Source organism: Athene cunicularia (assembly GCF_003259725.1).
Source record: "Athene cunicularia isolate RWA chromosome Z unlocalized genomic scaffold, athCun1 chrZ_part1, whole genome shotgun sequence".
NCBI lineage: Eukaryota > Metazoa > Chordata > Aves > Strigiformes > Strigidae > Athene > Athene cunicularia.
Window position 1 is genome coordinate 12,185,838 of NW_020799142.1, and position 26,095 is coordinate 12,211,932.

The window sequence follows — 26,095 nt, forward strand, 5'->3', positions numbered from 1 at the left end:
TAAGCCTTGACCACTGCTGCAGTCAAGGGGAGCTCTGTGCCTGATTCCAAGAGGAACAAGATGAGCCTTTACATTTCTCTGCTCTGGCTGTTATATTACCACGCTTGCTATTTTGTGCAGCTAAAAGCAAAATGTCTGGTCTTGGTGATACTGTCAGGACTCTAATCCCATCCTCAGTGGGTTAGGTGTAAAGCAGTCTCATTACCTCACTTAATCTTACCTATGACCCCATGAGCAGTAAAACGTACCTCTTCATGCTTAAAACTGCAGTATTTCACAGCTTGAGCCATTATTTGCAATGATATTTACAAGCCTAGGAAACAAGAATAAACTGGGACAAACAGTCTAGATGAAGCAGCTCAGCTTTAGTTAATGCACAGGCTAGGCTTCAATTCATCTGTACAGGATGGCAGCTTTTTCCCCTCTGCAGTAGCTGTTTCTCTGCTCCTCACCAGCCTGTCTGCCCACAATCTTACCAGCTTCCTACATCGCCTTGATCTTCTACCATGTCCCCCTTCTTCATTGCCTTCCTGTGAAAAGACACACATCTCACACACCCAAAGCCAATCCATGCTCCTTAACACTCTCTGACCCCAAGAAGACTCCATCTCCGAGTTTCCCCTGAAAATCACCTCCCAACTCTTCTATCACCCCACTATCCTCTGTATGACCTGCTACCAGCTCCAAACTGCCCTCCATCCAGGGCAGGCCTCCTCCAGACAGGAAACCCAGAAGACTTTGCAATCCTTGAAAATTAACTAAAAAAAAACCCCCCATCCAGTCTTCTACACCTACAAATATAGTCTATTTTTCAATATTTACATCTAAAAGCACACATGCCTTCACACCTCTGAATAATGTGTGAGATTGTGAGACGTAAGCAGTACTGTTAGCTATCATCTCTTACAATTAAGATTTTCTTCTAACACTACCGTTTTGAATAGCATACTTAGAGACATGCATGTTCTTTCTCACTGTAAAACCAGCAGGTAAAACCAGGCAGAGAATTAAAGCCTGTGTGGCTGTTTATCAAGCTGGGGTGTTAAAATGGAATGCTACATGACCTAGCTTGCCCACTAACAGCATCTTTTGGCTCTCCTACTGATAAACTCGAAGAATGAGACAGGGATCAGAAAATGGATCTGCTTACCAATTATCCAAAACACAACCATTTCTGCAATCTTACTTCTCCTGCAACGTTACCTTCACACACACAGGCACAACAGGTACTTTAACTTTAGTACTTTAACTTTTGTGAAGGGCTAAGCACTATTCTAATTCACAAACTAAAATGCATATTTTGCTGTTGAACTCTATGACACAGAAAAAAAAAATCAGTCCAGAGTTGTTCTGTGATAAAAAATGAATTATCTTTTCTAGGAATCTCATTTTATTACAATGTCTCTAAACAGCTTTTATGGAAACTCAAGCCACTACAAGCAAGAATCATGAAGATGGTATGTCTGAGAAATAGATCTTCCATGAGAACTATAAAAACAGAGCACTTCAGATGATCAGGTCACTGAGTGATTTTGGCGTAGAAAACAGACTCATGTCCTAATCCTGTAAATTTAGGTAACATTCTATTAAGACACAACTTAGAAAATTATTTGGGCATTTTACAGGCCTAGGAGCAGAGGCTAACTAACCATAGACTACAAAGCTTGCAAATTCTTATCTGAGTTTTTTTTCAGCATATTAATAGACATGCAAATGTTTTACTAAAAAACATACCACTGCCCCAGATGGACTTTGAAATGCACAGGGAATGAGTTCTGTTTTTGTAACAGATCAGATGAAAAATCCCAGGAGGACCCTCAAAATAAACTAGTGCATTGTGAAATATTAATTAATGCAGAAGGAATATTAAAAACAAGCAAATATTAGATTATAATTATTAATGTAGTGTCAAACCTTATAAATGTGATGGATACAGCCACATTCCTTCAAGTGCTCTAATGATACTCTCAAGATGACTAGACTCCTTGTCCTCCTTGTAAGTTCTAACATCCACATCTTTCACTTCTACACTTTCCTCACATGAAGCAACTCAGCACAATATGCAACCAAGTGATCTCTTAAGTGCAAGTTAATAAACTCTCACTGCTGACTCTACCTCTGTAACCTCCCAATCAGTGCCTCTATCCATATAAATTTGCATACTCTAATGCATTTGCAAACATAAGATTTTTAAGAATGCTATCAGCAAATTCTAGTATTAGACAATTCAATAACATATTATGCTTTTTAAGGCTTATAACAGATAGCAAAGAAAATAATTTAACAATCAGCGGTTATTTGCTGATTCTTAGTAAAATAGGACAAGTAGTCATTAAAAGTTTAGACTTTCCTGGTTATTAAGAAGCACTAAAAAGGAACACACACAGTGGTTATGGAAATGTCTGCTTAGCTATTTTGACAAAATTGAACAGAACTAGATAGGTATAAACTAGCTGAAAATGGATGTACACTAAATGTTAGGGAAAAGCTCCTAACTAATAGAGCGGGCAAGGTTGGACAAGCCTTCCAGTCAAAGCAGCAGAAACAAAAATCTTATCAATTTTAAATTAATCTTCATTAGTTGATGAAGGGGATTATACAATGAGTCTACCTGAAATATGATAAATTGGGCATTTTCCTGCTGCCACTTTTTTGCTGCTGTGTTCTAGCTCTTCAAATCATAAGCTGCCCTACAAATCCCACTGACATGAACTTTACTTTGTACTTTGAATGGGGCAGCGGGAAAGTTACAGCCTGCCCAATGTTCTGTTCACCACTGCCCTATAGTTTGTTAGGATAGTCTCTGTTAAAAAGCCGTAAAAGGAATTACATTAAGATAACTTCTGAAGTCCCCCTGTATTAATAATTTCCTTTGCACATTGTCAGCAACTCTGCCTTGTTCCTACCAAGTATTTGATTGAAAACCAGGGATTTTTGCATGAATAAGAGGTGGGTTTTACTGTTTGTTGGGTAAATTAGTTGCTCACAGAAACAATGCAAGTGTAGTCTAACTTTCCTGAATGGGGTTTTAATATTTTCTGGTTTTTATTTCTTGATAAATAAATCTTTTGAGTCTCTAGATTAAAAAATATATATGTAAATAAGGGGGGAAATCTTACTTTCTTCTGATGATCTCTATGGAGTATAGTAGAGTTCTAAGAAAATTTGCCTGGAAGTGAAAATTAAATAAAATTTTGAGAATTTACACCCCCACCCTGATATGCATTCTATTGGTTTACAGGTCTCAAAAATTCCCAAGTTCCTATTCACTGATTACTGAAAAAGAAAAGAAAGGCTTAAGGCTGTACGAACTGTGGGTACTAAAATGATTTTAGTGAAAAATGTTGCATACCACTACAGAATATATGAACAACTTCTACTTAGTTCTGTAATTATGCACTTTTGGATTAATTTTGATTAAAAAAGAAAAACAACAAGCATATATTGTCTGTATGTTAAATTTTAATATTTAAGAAAACAATGGTATGTAACTTTTTTAATTTTTTAATTTTTAAAATTTTTTTACCTGGTAGAGGCTGTCTCTCATTCCATTCACTTGTGATTAAAACCTCTAGGATTTTTATGTGGTGTTCAGTATTATCAGAGCTGTAAGAGATGGATTAGGCAGTAAGAACTAGGAAAAAATGCAAAAGTTTACATTAGAATTATTAAAAAAACATTGAAAAAATTTACAACTATGCCCTCCACATTAGAAGTAAGGTCAGAAAATTAATTCATTAACTTTTATATACAATATCCCATATTTATAGTACAAAATAAAGTACAGATGATCCACGTACCTCGCTATCTGGAATTTGAAAAGCAAAGGGCTGAAAATTTCAGCCAGAGACCTTGCATTCAAGAGATTTTTGCTGGAGGCTTGACAAACTCTGAGGAAATGTTTGAGCAAATACTGGAGTGTGACCCAATACTGGGGAGGTATATTTGGAGATCTGATGAGTTTCTTCAGCAACTGTGCGTATTCCTCTGAGCTCTGCACTTCTGCAAGCAAACAGATAAAAGGCTCTTGATATCAGCAGAGGAACATTCCACAAGTAAAATGAAACTACATATGACTCCTTTGGAAGCAATCAAATTTATGAAAAAACCAAACCAAACCAAAACAAAACAAATTCTGTCCTTCATTAGAGCTGCCAGACTTCTTTCTTCTTTTGAAAAAAAGTGAAATGCTTAGAGAAGAGTAAAGAACAAGTATTTAAAAGTCAAATGGAAACAGATATGAATTTTGGTAAAAACCACAATGTGTTCAGAGTGTACTGGTAGAAGGCTGTCTTGTGTTTAGTGTCACACATGATTGGGTAATTCTGAGATGCACTAGATAAGTCTCACAGGTGCTGTTCTAACTTTGAAGGTTACCAGTAACAATATCCTGTCCTGAGATATATAACAGAATACTTGGCCCACAAGTTGAAAGCCTATAAGCTGTACTTGTTTGAAATGACCACTGTAGATGGTGAATCTTACATGCATGTATTTCTCACTTCATAATCTGCATCTCCCAACGTACTGCAGAACACCATGACCTCTAACACATTTACTTTGTCAGGACTGATAAAAAGTTAAAAATTAGCTTTCTACATACAAGTAAGTCCTTGATTTTTCCCCCCAGTTTTTCTATAGTCATTCTGCTTACTAAAATGAAGAGAACTGTGCTATCCCTTATATTTTCCATTATGTTTACTTAAATAGGTAACTAAATAAAGCATGTCTAGATCTGAGTTAGAACAGCTTTCATCAAAAGTGGTGAAGGTATACGTGTTTTCTGAGATGCTGTCAGGTTGTGCAGAATCTTCCCTGTTCTGCAGGTGACAGCTGGACCACCAGATATTCAGAACCCCAGTAAAAGGTTTTTTTGCCTGAGATTTGAAATAATGTGATAATCATACCTTGAGCTACAGAAATCATGTCACTGTAAACAGATGCTGGAATGATGGGATTTGGCAGATCCAGGAGATATCTCTTGAGAGCATCTGATAAAGTGTGCACATCAAATGTCTCTAAATCCAGTGAAGAGGCATCTAAAGGGCAAGAGTGACATACTTTTTAGACATTTGAAAATGGAAAAATATACAGGCTTATGATATTAGGGCTTTATACCAAGTCAAAACTCCTAACTTGTATCTGGTTTACAGGAAATAACTCTTAAGAAAGAATGTAAGACACCAAGAAACATTATTTGAGGTGAAGAACACAGAGTGCTCAACACCATGCCTAGGCCTTTGCCATCTGATGAACCAAATGACTTCCACGGCTGTGTGTGGCCTTCTGTCATACACAATGCAGGGCTGAACTCACACTAATGGTAGTGACTTGCTGCATATTGGCAATGTTATGGAACATCAGAATATTTTTAAGAGGTGTCTGTTTTACCTGTAAATATTTTGTGTAAGTATTCGTCAAGGGTTTGGGCAAATGCAGCTTCTCTACTGGTAGCTACTTCTATTATGACTGGAAGTTTGATTAACAACATGGGGCTCCAAGTCTGTAAATATTCAAGTGAGTAAGTCGAAACAAATATACACATGCAGAACTGGGGGCTCGGTGTTTTATATAACTGTTAGGATTTATCTTGTGGAACCTGATATCCTTCCAGGATATTTATGACTTGGGCTAAGGTTTGGAAGTGTCACATAAAGGACTACTTGATAGTGTTATATCAGCAGCAAAAATAAAAATAGGAAAATACAGAAATACTTAATTACTGCAAGCAACATTAGGGTTCATCTTAAAGCATGAAACTCTGGTGCAGTAACGTCCTACATGTTTACAGAAAGATCCACATTTGGTACAAGAATTTAGAGGTATTATTACTGACCAGCTTTCTAGGATAGCCAGCTCCACTGGAAAGTAACTGCTCTATTTGGCCAGTTTAGACTAAATTTAACAGGGAAGTATAAGAGTCAGATATGTGATATGTCTACACATACTGTGAAAAAAGGCAGCCAGGAAGGTGTAGTGAGCAACTTAGTGCTCTTCTACCTCCTGTCTGTTTTCCCCAAAGGAAAGCTTTCAGTATGAGCTTAATTCTTATCAGACACCAAAGAATTCACATGAGAAATAAAGACATTATGTATGGCTCTGATGATAAAAAACTTGCAGTGTGGGTATGAATTCTACAAGAGCAATTATGTGTCAGAGAATCCAACCACAGATTTGTAAGAAATAGTTTTCAAGACTTTTCTTGATCACAGGATGTTTTTTACTTCACAAGTCAAGTTAAATCCTGTTCTTTCAGTGTTGAGCCATTCTCTGAAGAATATTCTGAATTATTATAATGAATACATGAGTAAGAATAAACTTGTGGTATTCTGCAGCTTTTTGGGTGTAATGTCATAAACAGACCTGAACTGTTCCATCTGCTGAGCTGTCCAGATGCAAGTCAGCTTTGATTTTGGAGCTCCACAACACTGTGTTGAAGCTCTAACAGGCAGTTGTCCAATTAATTTCAAGACCAAACAACCACTTTGAGACCAACACTACCTTCGCTCTCTGAATTAACAGTCTACTAATTCAAAGAGAGTAAGCAGAGGAGATGAGATCTGTCTGTATCCACATATCTGGACATTCACTGCACTAGCTCTGTCCTGGAAGATTCTGATCCTATCTTTAAGAGAACTCTGACAGATACACTGGTACTAAAAAGTAAAGTCCTGTTTTCTTTTTTCAAACATAATTAAATTTCAAATAAGAATACATGTAAACCACAAGTTCTTGATCTCAGGACACAGATGAACCTTTCATAAAAGCACACTTCAGTTTAGATACTTAAGAAGGGACTCACATAAATAAGAGATACATTCATATTGGTGGTATAGAAAATCTTGATTTATTTGGAAAATATAATTACAATACTAAAAATATGGCTTGAGGCTGCTAGCACCATGTGCATATCTCCTCTCCCTGCTTGCACTCATATACTTCTTCACTCCCACCACATTCAGCAGAGGACAGGATGCACTTTTGATTTGAAGGAACAGACATGTCATAGTATCATCTCTTGTTCATTTTGTTAATATTTGAAATTACTAAAAATGAAGAGAGCTAATTCACAGTTTGAGTTCGCTTCCTTTGTCTGTTTGGCAACATGGCAGGTAACCAGTTTCATTTTCTAGCCCTTGTATTTTTATACTTTTATGCACATGGAAGCTCACACCCCACACTGCACCTCAGTTTGCAAGGCATGGTTAAGCACTCCTCCCTCCAATAGCTCCTGATCTCTTGTACTGAAACTGCTGTTGCCATGCCAGTATATTCAGGCCTAAAGTAGAAATAAAGAGTACCAGAAAGAGAAGGAAATATATTTCAGGAAACTTGAAAGGGTATGCGGTGTAGCTGCATTTTACTGTCCAAAACCTGAGAACCCAGCCTACTGCAGGAACATTAATTCAATTCTCCCTTTCCTTTCCAGCATGATCTCTGTAGCAGGCAGGGAATATGCAGCTATTGCTTCCCCACCTAGGGGACTGAAAAAATGTAAACACAGAAGAGTATGTAAACAAATGGCCACTTGTTTACAAAATAATAACCTACAGCATTACAGGAAAAGGTATCTTTATCTTGCTTCTGAACAAAACATCTTTTCTCTATACAGTGTGATTGTCAGTCTTGAACAAGCAAGTGATCAAGAAATGATGAAAATAATTTTTCTTGGAAAAAAGCATGCAGTGAAGCCATGAAAAAAAGACAACCTGTAAAGGTGGAAAATACCTTTCATATTAAGTGTAAAAGTTAGAAACCTTTTTTACTTTTTTTTTAAAATTATTATATTATTCAGAACCAGCTCAGAACCAGCATATATATATATATATATATATATATATATATATATATATGTGAGCTGAGTAGGGGAGCAAAGAAAAGAGGAGCAGTCTGACCACAAGATCTGACTAGAGCTTTAAGGAAGAAAATTGTACTTACCACATTCAAGAATTTGTCTTAATTCTGCTGAGCTGCTTGAGCCTTGTGTTCCATACAAAGTTGAGCACTCCAGACCTTCAAATCAAAATCGATAGAGATACATTAATATTCCAGTGACTGTTGTCATAACACAACATACTTCTCTGTTCTTCACATAAGTACTTGCAGTATAAATGAGCAACATTCTTCCACCGTCATCCAACTACCACCGACCACATTACAGAATGCAATTGCTTTTTAAGGCTGTAAGACACCTCTTTGTACAAGCAAACTGCTGTGTCTGCATAAAGAGCTGGCCAAGGAGGATCAGGGATGCTAGCAGTCCCATATATCCTGTACAACTCTATATGGGCTGACTGCAGAAGACCAGAACTAGGAAACAGATTCACATACCTCAGGGAATAAAACACCTTCCAGAAGCAACGTGGGAGCCAGATCTTCCTTTACATGTCAGCTGGAAGCACCAGGTCTTTCAGGTGCATAAGAAGTGAGTAATCTGAGTCAGGCCACCCCACAGGAGTGGGCCAGGGACATGACAAAAGTTCTAACACATCCTAGTTTGCCATAAAGATTTAACTGAGACTTCTAAGTTACAAGCATGCCTAACTTTTAGCACCCTATGAAGTCAACAGAGAGTCCCTTCTATGGGACAGGCAACCCTTAGATCACCTTCAACTATCCATAGAGCTTGTAACCTCAGAGTGTATGTAGGGTGAGTGGTCACATCACTGGTGTGAGAGAAAATGTCTGTATGTGTCACACAATATGTCTGATAATCCACCTGAATAAAAGATACCAATACAGCATTTTTTTGTGAAACATATTGTTTACAGCTTTCCTACTTCAGTGAAAACAGAGAAGACACAAGGAAAGACACCATATGCTGGGATGCAGAACACCAATGATTTAATAGTATCAGTGGAATTTCCTGGAAGCACTAGTTGCTTATGCAATATGTTACTAAATACTGGCCTTTCTCGTTGATATTAGCAAGCTCCTATTTGTTCAGGAAAGGCCTATATTCTCTTGAAGTGTCACAGCAGTATGTGAGAACCTATGTCCCCAAGGACAGCAGCCTGAGCAGAGTATCACTTTACCTCTTGTTCCCTGACAAAGGCCACTGAACAAGCAGGACTCACTGAGCTACTCCTTACTGCACCAGGACTATGAAGGTGACAACAGGGGAGGAGCCAGGAAGAAAGAAATTAGGCAAAAGATGAAAGACATGGTAGAAGAAATGGGAAAGCTTCAAAAGGATGGAGAGACATCAATACAGGAAAGCAGGAGAATAAAAAAAAAAACATAAAAAGAACACTGGCTGGGTCAGCATATAGCAGCAATAAAGAACGGGCTCCTGAAGCATAGAAACAGTTCTTGTAACCTTCCCATATTGAATTTCCCACCCAACCCCGCTTTGGAGCTAAACATTACTTTGGCTGTGTATCCAATTCAATGTTATGATGGTGTTTCTATAACCACTTAAGGTGCTTATCGGTTAGAAAAAACAAGGCAATACTAAAGCTTTCTTCTTTACTTTTCAGTAATACTTACAATAGTTGAGTTATTAAATGTCACTTGAGGCAAGCTTTGTTTTTGCTCCTACAGTCCAAGTAGTCTCTACTGATCAGAAATCAGTGCAACAAACTTTTAACTAAAATTATTTAATATCTGTTAAGGTACTGTGATGCACTAGCAGCTCTAGAAAGGGGAGATGCTAGCTCTGGATCCAATTCTGCAGTCTTGGTTCACATAAATAACAACAAGCCTTGGTAGATCATTCTTCAGCCTACCTTTCTTTTCAATTGTCTCCACTATCTTGATAAGAATTGGTGGAGCAACATCAGGAGGTGCAAACTGTTCCGTAAGATCTGGAAGTGAAAAAGCTGTAAAAGAAAAAGAAGAAAAATAAGCCAAGCTACAGGTGAATGCAATTTCTGTTTATGAAAGTCATGACACATAATACAACCAGCTAATTTTTAAGTACAGAACAAAAATCCCACTTGCCAGGTCTAAATACGAACACCCCACAAGTAATTAGAAAGCTGAATAAAAATTGTGATGATTGCGTTTTTATGGCATTTTCTTTTAGGGATCTCAGTCAGTCCTAGAATCACTCTCCATATTGCCTAGGAAAAGTAAACACAGTAAAAGATTGCACTCGATGGATGGAAAGAAATACAATGCAAGGAAGAAAAGAAAAAAAAAATCTTTTGGTCTGAAACCTTTACATCCAGTGTGCACTAGATGAGGGATCTAAACACATCACCATCTGGAGGTGCTGATCCCCTGGGTAAAACAGACTTACAAAGGCTTGAAATTGCAGTAGAAACAAGTGTTTCACATTCATACAAAAGTTCAGTGACTTCTGTTTGCTTTCTATTTTCAAGAATAATACTATTAACAGTATAGTTTTCTTGAAGCATGAATTTTCTTTTCTACAATGACTAGTTAAGCATAAATATCAGTATAATCAGAAAGGGGCATTTTGCAGATTCCAACAAACCTGCATACATATTTTATACAAAGTCAATTTTCATGCAATCCAGTTTCTTCACAGAGAGAACAAACTGTATAAAAGAATGTTCTGGGTCTGTGAAGTTAGTGACGATCTATCTCTAAATGCACTATTTTTGCCAAAAGAGTAATTCAAAAGTTTTAGAGCAGTCCTGTTTAACTCTTGGAAAGCATGAATGTTTACATAAAGATATTATTAAACTACTGCCAGAAACATCTGTCATACTTTGATGGATTACGATTGATAAACAAAGCTTAACCACTGAAGTAAAAGTTGCCAGTTGCCTAAGCAGTGGTGATCTCTGCCCAGTTTAACTCACAGACAACACAACAGCAAATATGAATAGAGAGTTTTTAATGAAGAGCTTTGAGATAGCCAAAAGATTAAATATACCACAACTGAGAAAGAGAAAGCAGACAGAATTCACCCTATTTTGGAAGCAACAATTACATAACTTTCTAAAAATGCAAAGAATTTAAAAGTGTTAAGACAGCAAGGAACATACAGAAGAAGTTTGGAAGTGCTGAAAATTAAGCATAGAAATGCAATACAATAACTAATAATTACTAGTAATGGAAGTGGAGGAGCATACTGGGACACTGAGACATGTCCCCTGCAAAATGCAGCAGAATGATGGTAAGACAATGATGGAATACTTTCCAGTCCATTCATAACTGAGAAGGCCATTAGAAAAACATCTGTTAGTCCTAACAGTTTAACTTAGAAGGCCCAGACAATGAGCATTCAGGAATCCTGAAAGAGTTGCCTAACCAGATCTCTGGCCTGTTGATGTTACTTTTTAATGACTTGTAGAAAATCAGAGCAATTCCTGGGGATCAAGAGAGTTAGAGTGCCTGATCTGCACTCTGAAAGGACAAGATGACTACATGCTAGTTACATTATCAGTCCTGGGCAAAATAAAGAAAAACCTGATACTAGACTCATATGATAAAGCAGTAGAAGACAGCACTGTAACAAAGGATTGTCTGCATAAGCTTTTTAGAGGATAGGTTCTGTTAAAAACCACACTACTTCCTTCCTTGGTGGCACCTTAGTTACTGAAAAATGCAAATGAGTAGATGTAATAAACTCTAAAAGTTTTGTCAGATAATTGACTTAGTATAACACTGTGATTAAAAGCTAAATTCAAAGGAAGCACATGTTATATAATGTAGCTGACTAACAAATCTCCAAGTATAGTTATTAATGCAGAACAAGCTTACTCAGGGAAGGAATGGACTTTTCATCTCTGTACATGTTCAAATCACTTTCAGATTCCACCTGGAACAGTTATTTTAGCTTAACATTGCATGTGCTTTATCAAACACAAGTTGGGCTCAAATGGCAGATGCTGACTCCAAGCAGCCTCTGCTGAGGCATGCTTCAATACAGACCATTTGATTTGTAATATTTGGATCAAATAGATCCTTTTGACCTCAGACTATGAATCTAATGAAGACAAATCTACTGGAAGAAGAAATGAAAGATCAGATCAGTGTCATATCAAAGGGTATACTATGGAAATACCCAAATCATGACATACTAATAGACTCACAGAATACTAAGGCCATAAAATGCATCCCTTGCATGGTAGCAGAAGAACAGGTTTTAAGAACAGAGTTTACATACTTTTACTCACAAAAGTAACTTTCTGCTCTCTAAGGTAGCTAGTCATATTAAGTAAGTACCTTTCTCCCTCTTGCAAAACTTTTGCATCACCTCTGAACAAAGATGCTCATAATTCCAGCTGGAGGCAGCATGTAGCAACAGTCAACAGCCTAAACTGAAACTGAGGAAAGAAAGAAGAAATGAAGGAGGAGAAACCTGGCAGACATTTGAAACATTTCAGGTGACAGTTCTGCAGTTCAGGGACAGTGCATCCAGGCTACTAAGCAGCAAGAGAGAACCATGGAAATGATGCTGGGAGATACACTCCAAATATCTATTAACAAGGTATATTTAGAAAAACAATACCATTTCCCACTAGATTTAGATTTTCTGCATGAGGGATGGAGTCCAAACAAAGCAAGAAGGAGAACTCAATGTCAAGAGAAGACTTAGTTCATGGGAATAAGTCCTTGCAGGGTGAAGAAAGGCACTACCGAAAATGGCTTGCCTCCAGGATACATAAGGAATGGGATGCATGTAGACTGTGCTCAATTACCTAAATAAGGAGCGCCTCTTCCTGCAACCTACCTGATGCTTCTTGCTTTTCATCTACACTTTAATCAGGATATTAGCCTATAAACTAGGTTTGATCATAATCTGCTACTGAAACTCTTTTGTTATACAGTACTCTTGGATCAATAATATTCTTAGTGAAAGTGAAAGGGTTTGGGAAGCTACACATTTACCTTTGTATTTATGCAAAAATCTATAGTATGTCCACAGAACAAATGTATGTAAATCAAATGTGACACCAGTTAAAAGAAAAGATTTCCAACACTACTCTGCTAATCTGAAATATGCCACTGGAAAAACAATAAGATTTTAGGAGTTAAGAGGATTTCTGATGTCTCTTCCTCCCTATATACCATTCCTTTTTGCCAAGTGCTATCTACCAAAGTCATTGCTGAACTTCTAGATATGAAGAGAGCCTTTAAAATAATGACAGTACATCCCATAAATGTCTAACTATAAAATACTTGTGTATTTGACTGAAAACTCAGGATATTCACCTCTCTTTTAATACGGTGCACACACCGGTAAGTGTAAGCTCTACAGCAAAAGGGCACAAACACACATATACACACACAATGGCAGGTAAAAAACCTGCAGTTACCTTCAATGTAGCAGTGACAGAAGAATACATCTAAGTCACACAGTTATAATGCTCAGCAATATTGAAAAAAAAATTCACTTCATCAGCATATAGAAGGTGGCATTAACAAATTAGTATCCCACCTGTTCTAGGATTTCCTACTCGTTGCACCATCTCCAATATAATTAACTCATAGCATCATACTAACTTGTACTTTAAACTTCTCAACTTTTGCACAGAATAGTAAATTGTGTTTATTTGAAGGTGAAAGGCCTCACGAAACACACATCTGTCAGAAAAAAAAAAAAAAGACAACAGTATTTGTAGAACTGAAACCAGTTTATAACATTTACACAGGAAGACAGACCAATTTGGGAACAGTGCCCTTCAATTTCCAAATGCTGAAAGGAAATGGCAGAGGCTAAACTGAAGAAAACTACACCTAATTTTGGCAAAAATGCAATTTGACTCCCAGACCCACAATACAAGTTATCCTTAAAAAAGTCCTGACTCTAGATTAGGCATTCCAGAATAAAACTCATCATGCATATTAAGATTTATGGAAGAAAACTTTTCAGATAGGCCAGTTTTAGTAAAAGAGAAGCAAACAAAAGCTTACATGCAACCTCATTTGGTACCTGATTTCAAAAATATCTTTGGCTTTGAAGCATGCTGCAGCACAGCATAGAGATTTGGAGAACCAAATCCACTCTTAATAATCTGAGCAACTTTGTAGATCCCTTTGCTACAATCCAGTATCAATTTTTCACTTAAAGCAATCATTTTCCCTCCAGATTTCTGTAATTTTTTGAAAATTCCACGGTCTCCAAACTATTAAGGTTTTCAAAAGCTGTCATACAGGTTTCATGTCTTCTTTCTAGTCACAAGTCTGGTAGTGGGTCTCCAGATAGTAAGGAAGCTTCTTATGACACGTGATAAAAGCTTGATTTTCCACTAGCTCTAATTTTACCTTGCCACAGTGAGAACCAATGAGATGAACCACAAGCTAGGGTTTGCTCCAATCTGTGAACTCTTCCCTCTCCCTGATACAGACAGGCCTGAACAGCTCTAAAGCAATGGCAACTTGTGGGAAATGAGAGCATATCTTAAGTTCAAGGGTTGCCAACAGAGCTACAAAGTGCAAGATGAAACCAACACACAGCTGCACCTTTTGGAAGGGATCTCACTTTTGAGTTAGTACCTGGCAACAACAAGTGGAAATTTAAAGCTGGAATTTGGCTTCAGACGCTTCTAAGCCAAATCTTTCACTACTGCTAGAAGAACGAAAATGAATATTAAATATATATATATATATATATATATATATGTATATAAAACTTAAAATGTAACAATACACACCACGGAGAGGAGTTTAATATCCAAATATTTCACAGGAACTATATACTAACATTACTTGAATTGAGCTCTGAGTCAAGATTACTCCATATATGTTCCTCTTTCTTCAGAAATACTGTTTAAGTTTGTGCATACATACTGCATTGGATTACAACAAAGCTCTACATAAAAGTCTAATATTTGAGAGCTCAGGTCTTAAGATGATCACAAATGGCTTATGTGTGAGCAGATACACTCTACATACATGCATGCATGCACTAATACAGTGAATTATGCATTGCACAGATTTACCCATATCCTTGTCTGAAAGTCATACAGTAAGTTCAAACATGAATGGTTTGACCAGCATTGAAATTAATTATAATAAACATAAGCATATTAATCAACACAGAATAAGAAATAAAATGGTCAGGGTCAAGTAAGTTATGATAATCCATCCAACAAGATTAGCCAGCAAACTTTAAAGAAACAATGTCTGATTGAGCATCTGAAATACTTTTGCCAGTGGCACCATCAGTCAGTTATGTACACTACTAGGTATGGGAAATGAAATTTGAAAAATGTTCCACTACTATAACCCATCTTCCTTGAAACAGAATCTGCATTTCAATAAGGATCCATAATGGCTGAATTTAATCACCTGTCAGTATACAGTGTCAAATTCAAGTGAAGACAGGTTAGGAACGAGTGCAATTTGGCATTCCTGGACACCCTTTAAGGCTGTGGTATGGACCGAGGGGAGTCCCAGGTAATCCTGTGTGCTGACTGCTAGTGATCCCCAGACCAGAGACAGCAGTGCTTCAGGAGATTGCACTGAGAATACACCAAAAGCTATGCCTGCGGAAAAGTGAGTTCAGATCATGTAACACTGGAAAGCACCAGAAGGTGCCTTCGCACAGGTGACAGCATGGCACAATGCTTCTCATGGCCCTGCCATGGCAGTTGGGCCAGATACAGAGCCTAAGCCATTGTGGCCTTCTCAGCACCTGTTTTCATCAACTGGGGAAGAAAGGCCACACAAGCCTCAAAACTTGACAGAGAGTGAAATGACTCTTACTGACACATCAGTCCTAAATTTTAGCGAGAGGGCATTTCATGGTCCATTATATGTTTCTTTTATAGTCTTAATAAGCAGCAAGTTCCTGCAGAAACTTTCAGTGGAAGTGTATGAAAGATTAAAATCTCCCCAAACCCTAGGGAGAAGGTTTCCACAGAAATCTTTGGGTTCAATGCCAGATCAAGACAGAAAAATATAAGTCTGGTATTACAAATAAATACCAGAGAGAAATTCACTCTGAGATTTGAGGACCATAGACTTGCCTTGGTATTTGTAATTTCAGAGAGCCTAATAGCACTACCAAAAACCAGGCAAATAGTGTTCAGAACTGCCCAGCTGCTATTAGCAAAAGGTGTTCACTGGGCAAGGATGAAGGACAAGAAGGTGAGAGAAAAGATGAAGAAGCTGATGCCACTGTGTGTCTCAAATAAACTGAGAACTGTAATAGATAGCAAATTCAGTTGCAACTGTTGGAAGAGAAAAATATCTCTACTGAACTGAGATGATTTGGCTATTGTTAGATTCTCCTAGAGGCTGAAAGCATGACTGAAAATGGCAGGAGGAAGAGTTGTTCAGGTCTTAACCACCTTCTCCAGTATTGGGTTCACTAGAAAGATTTTAAAAGACAACACTATTAATGGAAAAATATGAAAGAAATTTAAGTTTCAGTGAATTAACACATCATTACAAGTGGTTTAATAAGTCTGTCTACTATTACTTGTCTTTCATTTTTACTAGATGTCGTCAATCAGGCAGACTGTGGACTCAGAATACCACTGAGGCCTTGGCAGTCAAAGGAGACTAGTTCTGAGAGAAATTAAGAAAGGTGAAGACTATCCCAGCAGGAGAAAAAGGAATGGCCTGGCCTACCAATGTTATAAGCTCATAAGAAGCCCATTTTTATCGAGGCAGAAAAATGTCTGTGAGTCAAGATCTATTGCAATATGAATGACCCCAAAGCTATTAAGAGGAATAGGGACATGATGCCTGCTGGTGACCTTGTGTAACTGGAGTACAACTGCGAAGCTGCATGAAAATACTGCCAAGTCTAAAATCCTTCAATACTATGCGGCCAGCAGAGTCTACATCTTCTATCAGTCAGTAGGTGTTGGATATGAGCTAAAGGACAAAGTGAATTCATTCAGATGTTCTGTGTTAATGCTATGCTGAAGAAGATTTTAGTCACAGAAGGAAATACAGATCTGTACTGAAAAAAATGGTTTATGAGCTGTCAACTACTCTTTTTCCTTTGTCTTCAATGGAGAAACACCTGAATAAAGCAGAACACCCTTCCTAGGGCATCTTACTGACAATTTAACCTGACAGATAAACAATACTCTGTTAATATGCTTTTAGACTTCAAATAGCTTTTTAAAGCATCCATATTTCTGCTGTGATCCTCTATCAGTAATACAGAGTGACAAGAATTTTTCCAAGGGATTTATTCCAAAGGATAATGACTACAGTTCTCACCAGCATGACCTTCTGAACTCCAGTAAGTCCCAGTGTATCACTCAAAACACAAAGCCAGAATCTCCAGACTGTGGCAGTACCTGTTGAGGTAGGTACGGACAACATCACCTATAAGCTTGAAAAAGGGCATTTCAAACTGACTTTTGTAGAAAAATGTATACAGTTTGTTTAATATGTGTGGCACTTAACTGAACAAGGCCAGACAGTCACTATTGCAGGAGGACAAATGTGTGTGTTGTGACTGTGCTTTTTATAGCACAACCCACTGAACCTGAAAGGGTCAGAATAAAAACTGAATGTTACTTCATTTTATCCTTGCTACACATATGTCAGAAAAGACACAGTTACCTGTGTAAGTCAGTGCTGTAACTAAGACAAGTCAAATACTTTGTCTAGATACTTTCCAGGGTTATCAGCACATATATGCAAGCAATAATCTGACTGATAAACTATCATGTACATGGTGATTATGCAGGAAGTTTGGGGGGCCAGGAGAACTAATTCCTCTCTTCATTCCCATTCATAAAATTGCACCAGCTGCACTCGCAGGGCTAAGGACAATAAGGGGCGATTATGGGAATAGAAGGGAAACAAGCCCAGGCAAATACAGATTAGTGTAAGAAAATAAACAATAGATGGCAGAACTAGAGAGAACAAAGCTTTGATTTGATATAGAAAGTCATGCTTTATGATGTACCAATTCTCCCACAAGAAATCTGGGGTCTCTTTACCCTTCTTAGTTTAGCTGCACAAAGAAGCAGAAAAATAAAATCACCAAGCAACATAGTGTAGAGTACTACATTCCTTTATAGTAGTTTAATACTTCTAATAGTGAATGCTAATCATGTTTCACACTTATTAATTTAATGTTTCACAGAGCCCTATTTCTATCATCTGTTGAAAGGGAAGTGATACTGTCTGTACCAGTAAGGAATTCTGTAGATAATATTCTATCAGATTAAACCTCAGTAACTTTATGAATTATGAGCTGTCAGGCACTTTTCTCATCTGCTACAGAATACACTTCTTAGAAAAAGGAGCTATAAATAAGACAACAGATGTTCTTTGTTGGCTTCAACTGAAGTACAGATAATTTCTAAAAGGCAGCCTGTAGTTAAGACTGTTGTAAAGATAGTATTCTGCTTCCCTCTATGGGCGAGCTTTTGCAATGCTCCTTTTCAAACTAGAACTGAATTTAGGATTTGAAGTGCCTGCAACTATTTACAGTTAGTTTTAACATAACTAGTGAAATAAGCAGCCCTATTCTGAAGAAAAAATACAAGACTTATGAAAAAAATATTAACTAAGTGCAATGTTCTGGCATGCACTACACTGAATGATAATGTCATACATAATGCATAAGAACCTCCCTCCCAAAACCCAAGGAAGAGATGGGAAACCACCTGCTTGTCCAACTGTTCTTTCAAAGAGTTGTGTAATAAGCAGAAAAGGTAAAACAAGAAATAAGCAAGAATGTAGTAAAAGATGCCTTTCTTCTTCTTCTATTGAGGGCACTCAATAAGCTGAGGACCACAGAGGGGGCCCAGGACAGACACCATTGGTGCTGAACCCCAAGCAGGCTTGCACTGAGGCTTTGATACTGCCAGTCTCCAGGAGAGGTGTGTCTCACCTCCTTCCTGTGGGTCTGGAGTAAGGGACACGGCTAAAGGCTTCCCATGCTTTTCTCAGGGGTGGCAGACTGATGCGTAATTCCCTTACCCCTCAGTCTCAGGGATTAACCCAAACCCTGTGTGACACGCAGAGGCACAGTAGGTAGCAGTGCTCTCACAATCCCTAAGAGCGTCACTTTAAATGGAAGAGCAGGTCAATGTCTCTAAACAGAACAAGCCAGCATGGTCCTCAGAAGATGATTCTGAGGGCAGAGATAGAAAATATTTTAATAAGTCAACAATGATTTTTCACATCTTGTTGATGTCTGCAGGTTTTCTGCCAGCAGTTTGCAGTCAGAGAGATATTAGCAGATGACAAGTAAACTGTGGTGTGGGTACCAAGTTACTGCATCCCCACAAGCAACGAGGTGATAGGGAAGGACAGGACAAGGTCAACCAAGAAGCCAGACCCAGTGAAGTGCAAAACATCGCCTTTTTTTTTGTCAGGTGAAGCTTGATATATTCCCTTCTCCTCCTTCAGAATTGCTGCTCAGGGCTACAAAAGAGCTAAGTTCCACAACAATTTGAGTAATTCTGCTCAATTCTCCCCAGAGATACTAACTGGCAATGAAAAACACCATTCCAGCTTCTGGCAGTGGTTTGACATGAAACCATACATGATATCAAGAAACAGAATATATGACACTGAATATTCAAGCGTAGTGTGGACAGTGCAGGTGTGAGGACAAACAGCAAGTTCCAATGGGAGCTGCCTCTTGTGACCTACTTATCAGGTTTCCAGTGCAAACCTTCAGGGTTATTGTTGTCATTAAACATTCAGATTGCCGTAGTAGTAGCAGTACTCAGAAGCCCTTATCACAAAATTGTTACAGTTCTCTATAAACAAAAACTCTCTTACTGGTTTTCTGATCAGGTAAGCTATCTCTTAGAACTGAAGACGGCTGCCTTCTCACAAACTCTCCCTTATCTCTCCCAAGGAAATTAAAGCCATGCTATTAACTTCTGCACTCCAGACTTTTTTACTTTTTTTTTTTTTTTTTTTTTTAAAGGAACACTGAAACAGGCAGTGGAGAGATATGGTGAGATGATTTCAATGACCTCCATCAGGTAAAATTTCACAGATAGAGCAAGTTCCTATGCTGAAACTGCTTTTACTTAAAAAGCAGTGAAGTGTATTTCCTTCTGAACAGTTTGGCACTAATCTACAAAGATTATTAACATCAATTCCCTTTCCACATAACCATAATGATGGTTAGGAATGGTGCTTGAGCAGCATCTGCTCTTTGTAACTGAGACTGGATGCTGGATGGATGTTAACTGTGAGATACTGGAGATGCTGGAACTGTATCATCAGGAATGACCTGTCCCACCTGTAAAGGATTCCTGTTCCTACTGCTGTTTACTTTTTTTGGTATCATGAAGTTGTTTCTTATGCAAGGCCATGTCTAGTTTGTGATAACTCTGCTTGAGAGGCGTATTTGAAAACATCTTTTTATTCAATAATCATAATACATAAAAAATTTAGACAGTAAGTTGTTTGGCTACCTTTTTGCTGCGGAGAAACTAATGGAGGAAAAGATGTCAACAAATCCCCCTCTAACTATCCACAGGCAAGCAGTCTAGAGGAAAAGAATAAGCTCTTCACTACCACAAGAAAAAGACAGTGTGTATTACTGTGCCTGAGAAGTTGTTTAGATCTGGAAGATTTACATAAAAGTACTGGCAGAAGCTGCTGACAGATAAAAGCCAAAACAGCTCCTTCATCTTTTGGGAATTATGGGAATCATTTGTACGTACTCAGAAAGCTAAAAATAATAAGTGTATAGCAGTCACCCAGAAAAAAAAAAATGCAAACAATGGTAACAGCAGCCCAACATCAGAAGAACTTTTTTATTCTGGAAACTAATGTATTTCAACTCAAACCTTCTTTTCCTCCTCTTAAAAAAACCCCAAAACAACCAACCCAAAAAAACCCCAAAAAAATAAAAAGCATAGGGCTCTAGCTATAGAAACAGAAATACAGCAATGGTGAAAGCCAATCTTCTAAGAAAGTAGAAGTGGGTTAATCCTTACAACCATTAAACCACCAGCTGATCTGACACAGATATAGAAACAACAGTGTTATTAGGAAATTCCTGAACTGGATCTACAGAGTTAATCCCACCATCGTCTTTAGTTTCAGATGAAGAAGAAAATTCTAAGTCTGTATGTAATAAGATTTTTTTCACCCATATCATGCACCTGTTGAGATTTCTCTGCATACCAATGTCAGCATTATTTCCTCATTCCAATATAATTCACACTACAAGATGCTATACAAAAAGAACGTCATGGAATATGAAGTACATGTACTTAATGCACAAATTTAAAGACCTCTCTTCCATAAACCAGTTTGTTCACACACCACTGCTGGAGTAACTTTAATTTAGACTTTAATAGTTAAAGTGGTGAATTAATTTCAAAGACTTTTACAAAGCAGTCAGGGTGTCAACTGGCTGGCTAACTGCAACTGGACAGAGACCTTCATTTGTGTACACCGTGTGGCAGAAATTCATATAGTGCAAAATCTGTTTATAGGAAGTGTAAAAAAATAACTGAAGATAACAACAAAGATGGTGCTAATGAAAAGCTAGCATGAAAAACTGGCTATGTTTCCACATCACCATCCACAAGCCAAAGATTAATTTATATCAGAGTGAGGAGGTATGGAACAGGATTTCAGTCTGTATTGGGAGTATTCATTTTCAGAGAGAGTAAAAACAATAGTCAAAGCCTCTCTAAGAAAACCCAAGAATAATTCTAAGCACTTCAACTTAAGAGAAATCCTTTTGCAATCTCCATGCAACCCTACAATGTTAAAGAGTTTCTTGGGGCCTAAAACAAAGAAAATTGTGTCCCTCTTGAAAACAAGCTGTGTGTGGACAGAAAAAGCTGAAACAGCTGCAAAAAATATTTTCTAAGTGGTCTTGGAAAGCCTAAACTGCAGAGGGGCAGTGCAAACTAAAAAACCATCTTAACATCTTGTTAAGAACTGACGTTCCCTGTGATTTTTAACTCAGGTGGATCAAATGAAAGCCACTCTTCCAGGGAAGAAGCCAGGGAGGCAGAACCTCTCCTTATGTCCTCTACAAAGACTCAAGAGCTGATCAAGAACTCTGGCTTGCTTCCCTTTCTTGCCTCTGCCACCAGGGAGCTACCTACACTAGGCCTACTCCAGCACAGGGGAACGTGCTGTGGATGTTCTTCAACTTGCGTGTAGAAAATTCATGAGGAGCAGGATCCATGATCAAGTTGACTGCCTCTGAACTGTAGAGGACTATTGAATGTATAAATGAGAATACCAAGAAATACTAATCTGTTGAATATTTATATCTGTTGAATATACAGAGCTTCTACAGGTCACACACATAAAAAGAACTTTTAGAAGTTTTTCCACCATCCTGCTTCTGCCAAGAAAGTTAACTAGTCTTCTACCAATACATCATCTCTGAATATACAATCGCAATATCTATCTATAAATCTAGCTCTAGTTCCATGTATGTACAAACAGAACCTAAAGCTACAATCACTCCATTTTTCAATATCTTGATTATAGGTTGCAATAAAGGAATAAAAATACATCCTTGACTTGCACAAGATGTGATCAAACATGTGAAAAGGTCTTCCAGCTATGACTCAGTAAGAAATGGGTGGAGGTTTGTGAGGCTGAAAGGCTGTTGGCTGGAAGGAGTAAGCTTTCTTCCACACTGGCCAGCAAGGACTAGGAATTGGCTGCTATTCTGTCAAAAGGCCAGGCATATCCCAGTTGTTTTCTTTCAAGAAAGAAAAAAATTGGAAACCCCTTAAGTCTTACATGTACATCTCTATTTTTGTTACTGTGCTCTAGAGGAATCTCTTGGGCATCTTGACAAAAGAAAGAACCAGTGTTACCTTTATCTGGCCATATCAGAAAGGAACACCTTCTCATTTCATTTTACCTTTTTAAGGGAATTTATTTATTGATTTAAATGTGGGCCATGCCAAGAAGGGAAAGGATGTCTCACTTGACTCCTAGATAGAGAATCCTTCCAAAAAAAGTTCCCTGTAAGGAATAGAATGAAGAGGAATGTATTAATTATAAACTGACCTGATTCTTCTAACAGGCTTGTGACTCCCTGCTTTTAAGCATAGTTCACATGAACTGACTGCTATATCAGAACAAACATCTTTCTAGCTATCTGTCCTGATTTTATCCTTTCAAACTTGAGCATGAAGCTGGAAAAACTTGTATCTTAATTAGCTTAACTGTGGCATCTTCAGAGAACTTTACTGAAGCCTTTAAAAGATAAAGCTCCTCAAAAATGGTAGATTCAGCAGACAGCTGGCATAACTCACCTAAGTTCTGCTATGCTACCACCAGATACCTAATTCTTGCTAGGCTCAAAATTGCTAAACAGGAACCTGCCACATCCCAAAGGGTTCTAATATTTCATGGTAAATGTGCCAGTAATAGATTCTTTTAGAGGCATCAGTATGAGCAAACATCTAAATCTAGATCTTGTTCTAAGGGAAATATTTTGTTGGTTTTTTGGGTTAGTTTTTTATAATAGCATATTTCTTGATCTCTCAAGGGGAGCCAGCCCTCCTGCTTCTCTTTTGCTTGTGTTTCACTACACCAATCAGCTTTCCACCAGTCAGTTTACCACATTTCAAACCTTGCTCTCAAACTGAGAAGTCTTAGGAGACAAAGCAAGGCAGCTGGTTACTCTATTGGCATTCAGCTAGGAATAAATAATGCAAAGGACCAAGTGAATATTCTAATATATGCTGCCTGAGGTTCAAAGGGACACAACTCAAGCAAGAAAGTGTGAAGCCACAGGTGTAGACTTCTCTAGACAGATAAACTCAACTTGTTTGACTGTTGTTTCCAAAACCTTGCAGGATAGTTTAGTTCTAAACTATGTATAAAGACTGGGTTGGGTTTTGGGTTTTTTGGGGGTGGGTTGTTTTTTTCCCCCCCAAAAAATAGCTACAAATTACATATCATCAAATTACATGCAGAAATGTAACATATACTGAGAGTAAATACTGTAGTCTTGCATCAAGCTAATAGAGACTAAGAACAAAGTTACAGAGCCTATTAGAGTCCATTTATGCCACAGTCTGACCATGCTTTATAAAGCTTCAAAGCAAACTTTGTTTTATTTTATTTTTTTTTTAAATTGAAGTCAGGAAAACAAGCACAGGTTAAAGATTTCTGACAGGCTGCAAACAGGTGACCAAATCATACTTAACATGACAGAAAATTCTGTATTTTCTAGAACATTAATATTAAAATGAGAGACCTTCATCCTTTCACTTTTGCATGGATATCAAAACTTGAGCCCAACAGAACAAATTGGAACCACATTTAAGTCTACTTTTTCCTGATGGCTTTATAGCTTTTCCCCATGCTTTCTCCACAATGCACGTTCTCTCTTTCTCTCTCAGCATTTGGTCTGTTTCTCCTTCAGGCATTCTGTAATCCTGCCAGACAAAGAACTTTGCTTTTAATAAGCAGATCTGCCAACTTAAACACCAGTCTCCTAAGGCAATCAAATAATGAAACACACATGTATGTACTTGCATGTAATCCATCAAATGTCTCTCTAGCCCACTATAAATTATTTTTGCAACTCAGGCCTTTCATAGGAGCATGCAGTCAAACACTCTTAGTTTTCAAAGATCAAATGTCATGATTCTTCAGTCCTCTGTCTTGTTTTTATATACAAACCCATGCCCATGCAACCTTCATATCAGTATGTAGAAGACACAAAATATGAAAAACCTAAAGCCACAAAGGTTGTGCAGATAACATCATATGCAGTAAGCATATCCTTCAATTTCTTCAACTTGGCATAGAGGTCTAGTGCAAGACAGCACAGATGCCTCCACAGAAGAATACTCCTCCTATGCTTCTAGAGTGTCTGGAAAGTTAATGAATATCCAAGTATCAGGAGTATTTTTCATATCTCCCCCATTACTCATCTATCATCCACACTGAAGCCACCTTGATTTCCACTTTCTAAACTAGTATTTCCGAAGAGAGAAATATAACATATGAGGCTAGCAACATTTCCTAGTAATCCAGGAAAAAACTCTGTCACACTAGGATGAAGTTGCACTGCCACATCTCTTGATTAAATAAGGCTGCAGTTTACAGCATGGCAGAATAAAGATGACAGCAAAAGAATATTTCAAGTAAGCAAGTTACTGATTGGTATTAGAAAACTAAAATCAAGTTTCAAGGACTGTAATTTACTATATAATGTCATCATTTGCAAAAATTCCTGCACAGTGAATCACAACTACAATACAGTGAAAAAAAGCAAAACTACTAGAGATGCACCATAAAAACTTAAAGCAAAAGTTAGCTAAAATATGTATGTCCCTGAAATGCATATTTCTATTGCAAGACATACTTTACAGGTACAACAAAGTACTTAGAACTTGAAATCTATGTCACCACATCTGTTGAATCTGTGCACTCACATTCTAACAGTTCGGCTGCTTTTGATGCTTATATTTGGATTCCAGCTGGTGAAGCTGGATGATGCAGGCAGAGGTATGCCAGGAAGATCTATTATTCAAAGAGCTGTCTCGGACACCCAGTAACTGAAGCCAGTTGTGGAGTGAGCAGATGGTCCTCACTCCCTGTGACAAATAAAGCCTTACACAGTTAAACCTAATGCAGTTTTGTTTCCTGGTTTTAGTTATTTCAATGAACATTTAAGTGTTAGACTTAGGTGTTTTTTAAGAGTTCCATCCCCAGATTCAGCTTTTTGAATTGTTTTTTCCACATGACCTCCCTATTACAAAGAGATTAACCTTGAACTATCTTAAAACAGTAGTTACTTTTAAATTTTTGGTCTACCTCATTCCTCACAGGAATCATGATACCTCCTTTGCTCATAATAGTGTCCTAAAGATGACTTAATATCTGTGAATATGAAGCTCTTTGAAGATGTTATCTGCCGCATCACTGGAAAGAGCGGAAGAGGCAATGAATAAACTTGTTCCCAGAGAGGAACCTGAAGGCTGTGAAGAAAAGGTGGCTTAAGAGCACCAACTACAGAACTAGAATTAAGCCATTCTCATTCAGTGAAGACCTTGACAATGAACAAAGCAGGGAGAAGAGGGAAAAGTGATCAGGCAACTATGTAATTAAAAACTGTATCAGATGGCATACACTACAAGGTGTAATTGCATGTACAAACACAAGTTTTAGACATGTAGTTTTGCAAACTTAACGGTGTTCTCCTACTATAGTGTGTAATTCACTGTGTATATGCACATGCATCAAGGTAATGAAACTCTGTACTTACTGTAAAAGTAATAATTTATTA

General features: G+C 37.7%; 1 protein-coding gene across 1 annotated transcript in view; it reads right to left on the minus strand.

The window, feature by feature from the left end:
• PIK3R1 (phosphoinositide-3-kinase regulatory subunit 1) overlaps positions 1–26,095 on the minus strand; it is a 60,310-nt gene that overhangs the window by 17,035 nt on the left and 17,180 nt on the right. Inside the window, exons 2-6 of the mRNA XM_026865476.1 lie at positions 9,729–9,821; positions 7,939–8,013; positions 4,908–5,039; positions 3,801–4,002; positions 3,527–3,606 (exon numbers count right to left, since the gene is read on the minus strand). Of these exons, the coding sequence (XP_026721277.1) occupies positions 3,527–3,606; positions 3,801–4,002; positions 4,908–5,039; positions 7,939–8,013; positions 9,729–9,821 (582 nt within the window). The remainder of the gene's footprint in view (positions 1–3,526; positions 3,607–3,800; positions 4,003–4,907; positions 5,040–7,938; positions 8,014–9,728; positions 9,822–26,095) is intronic.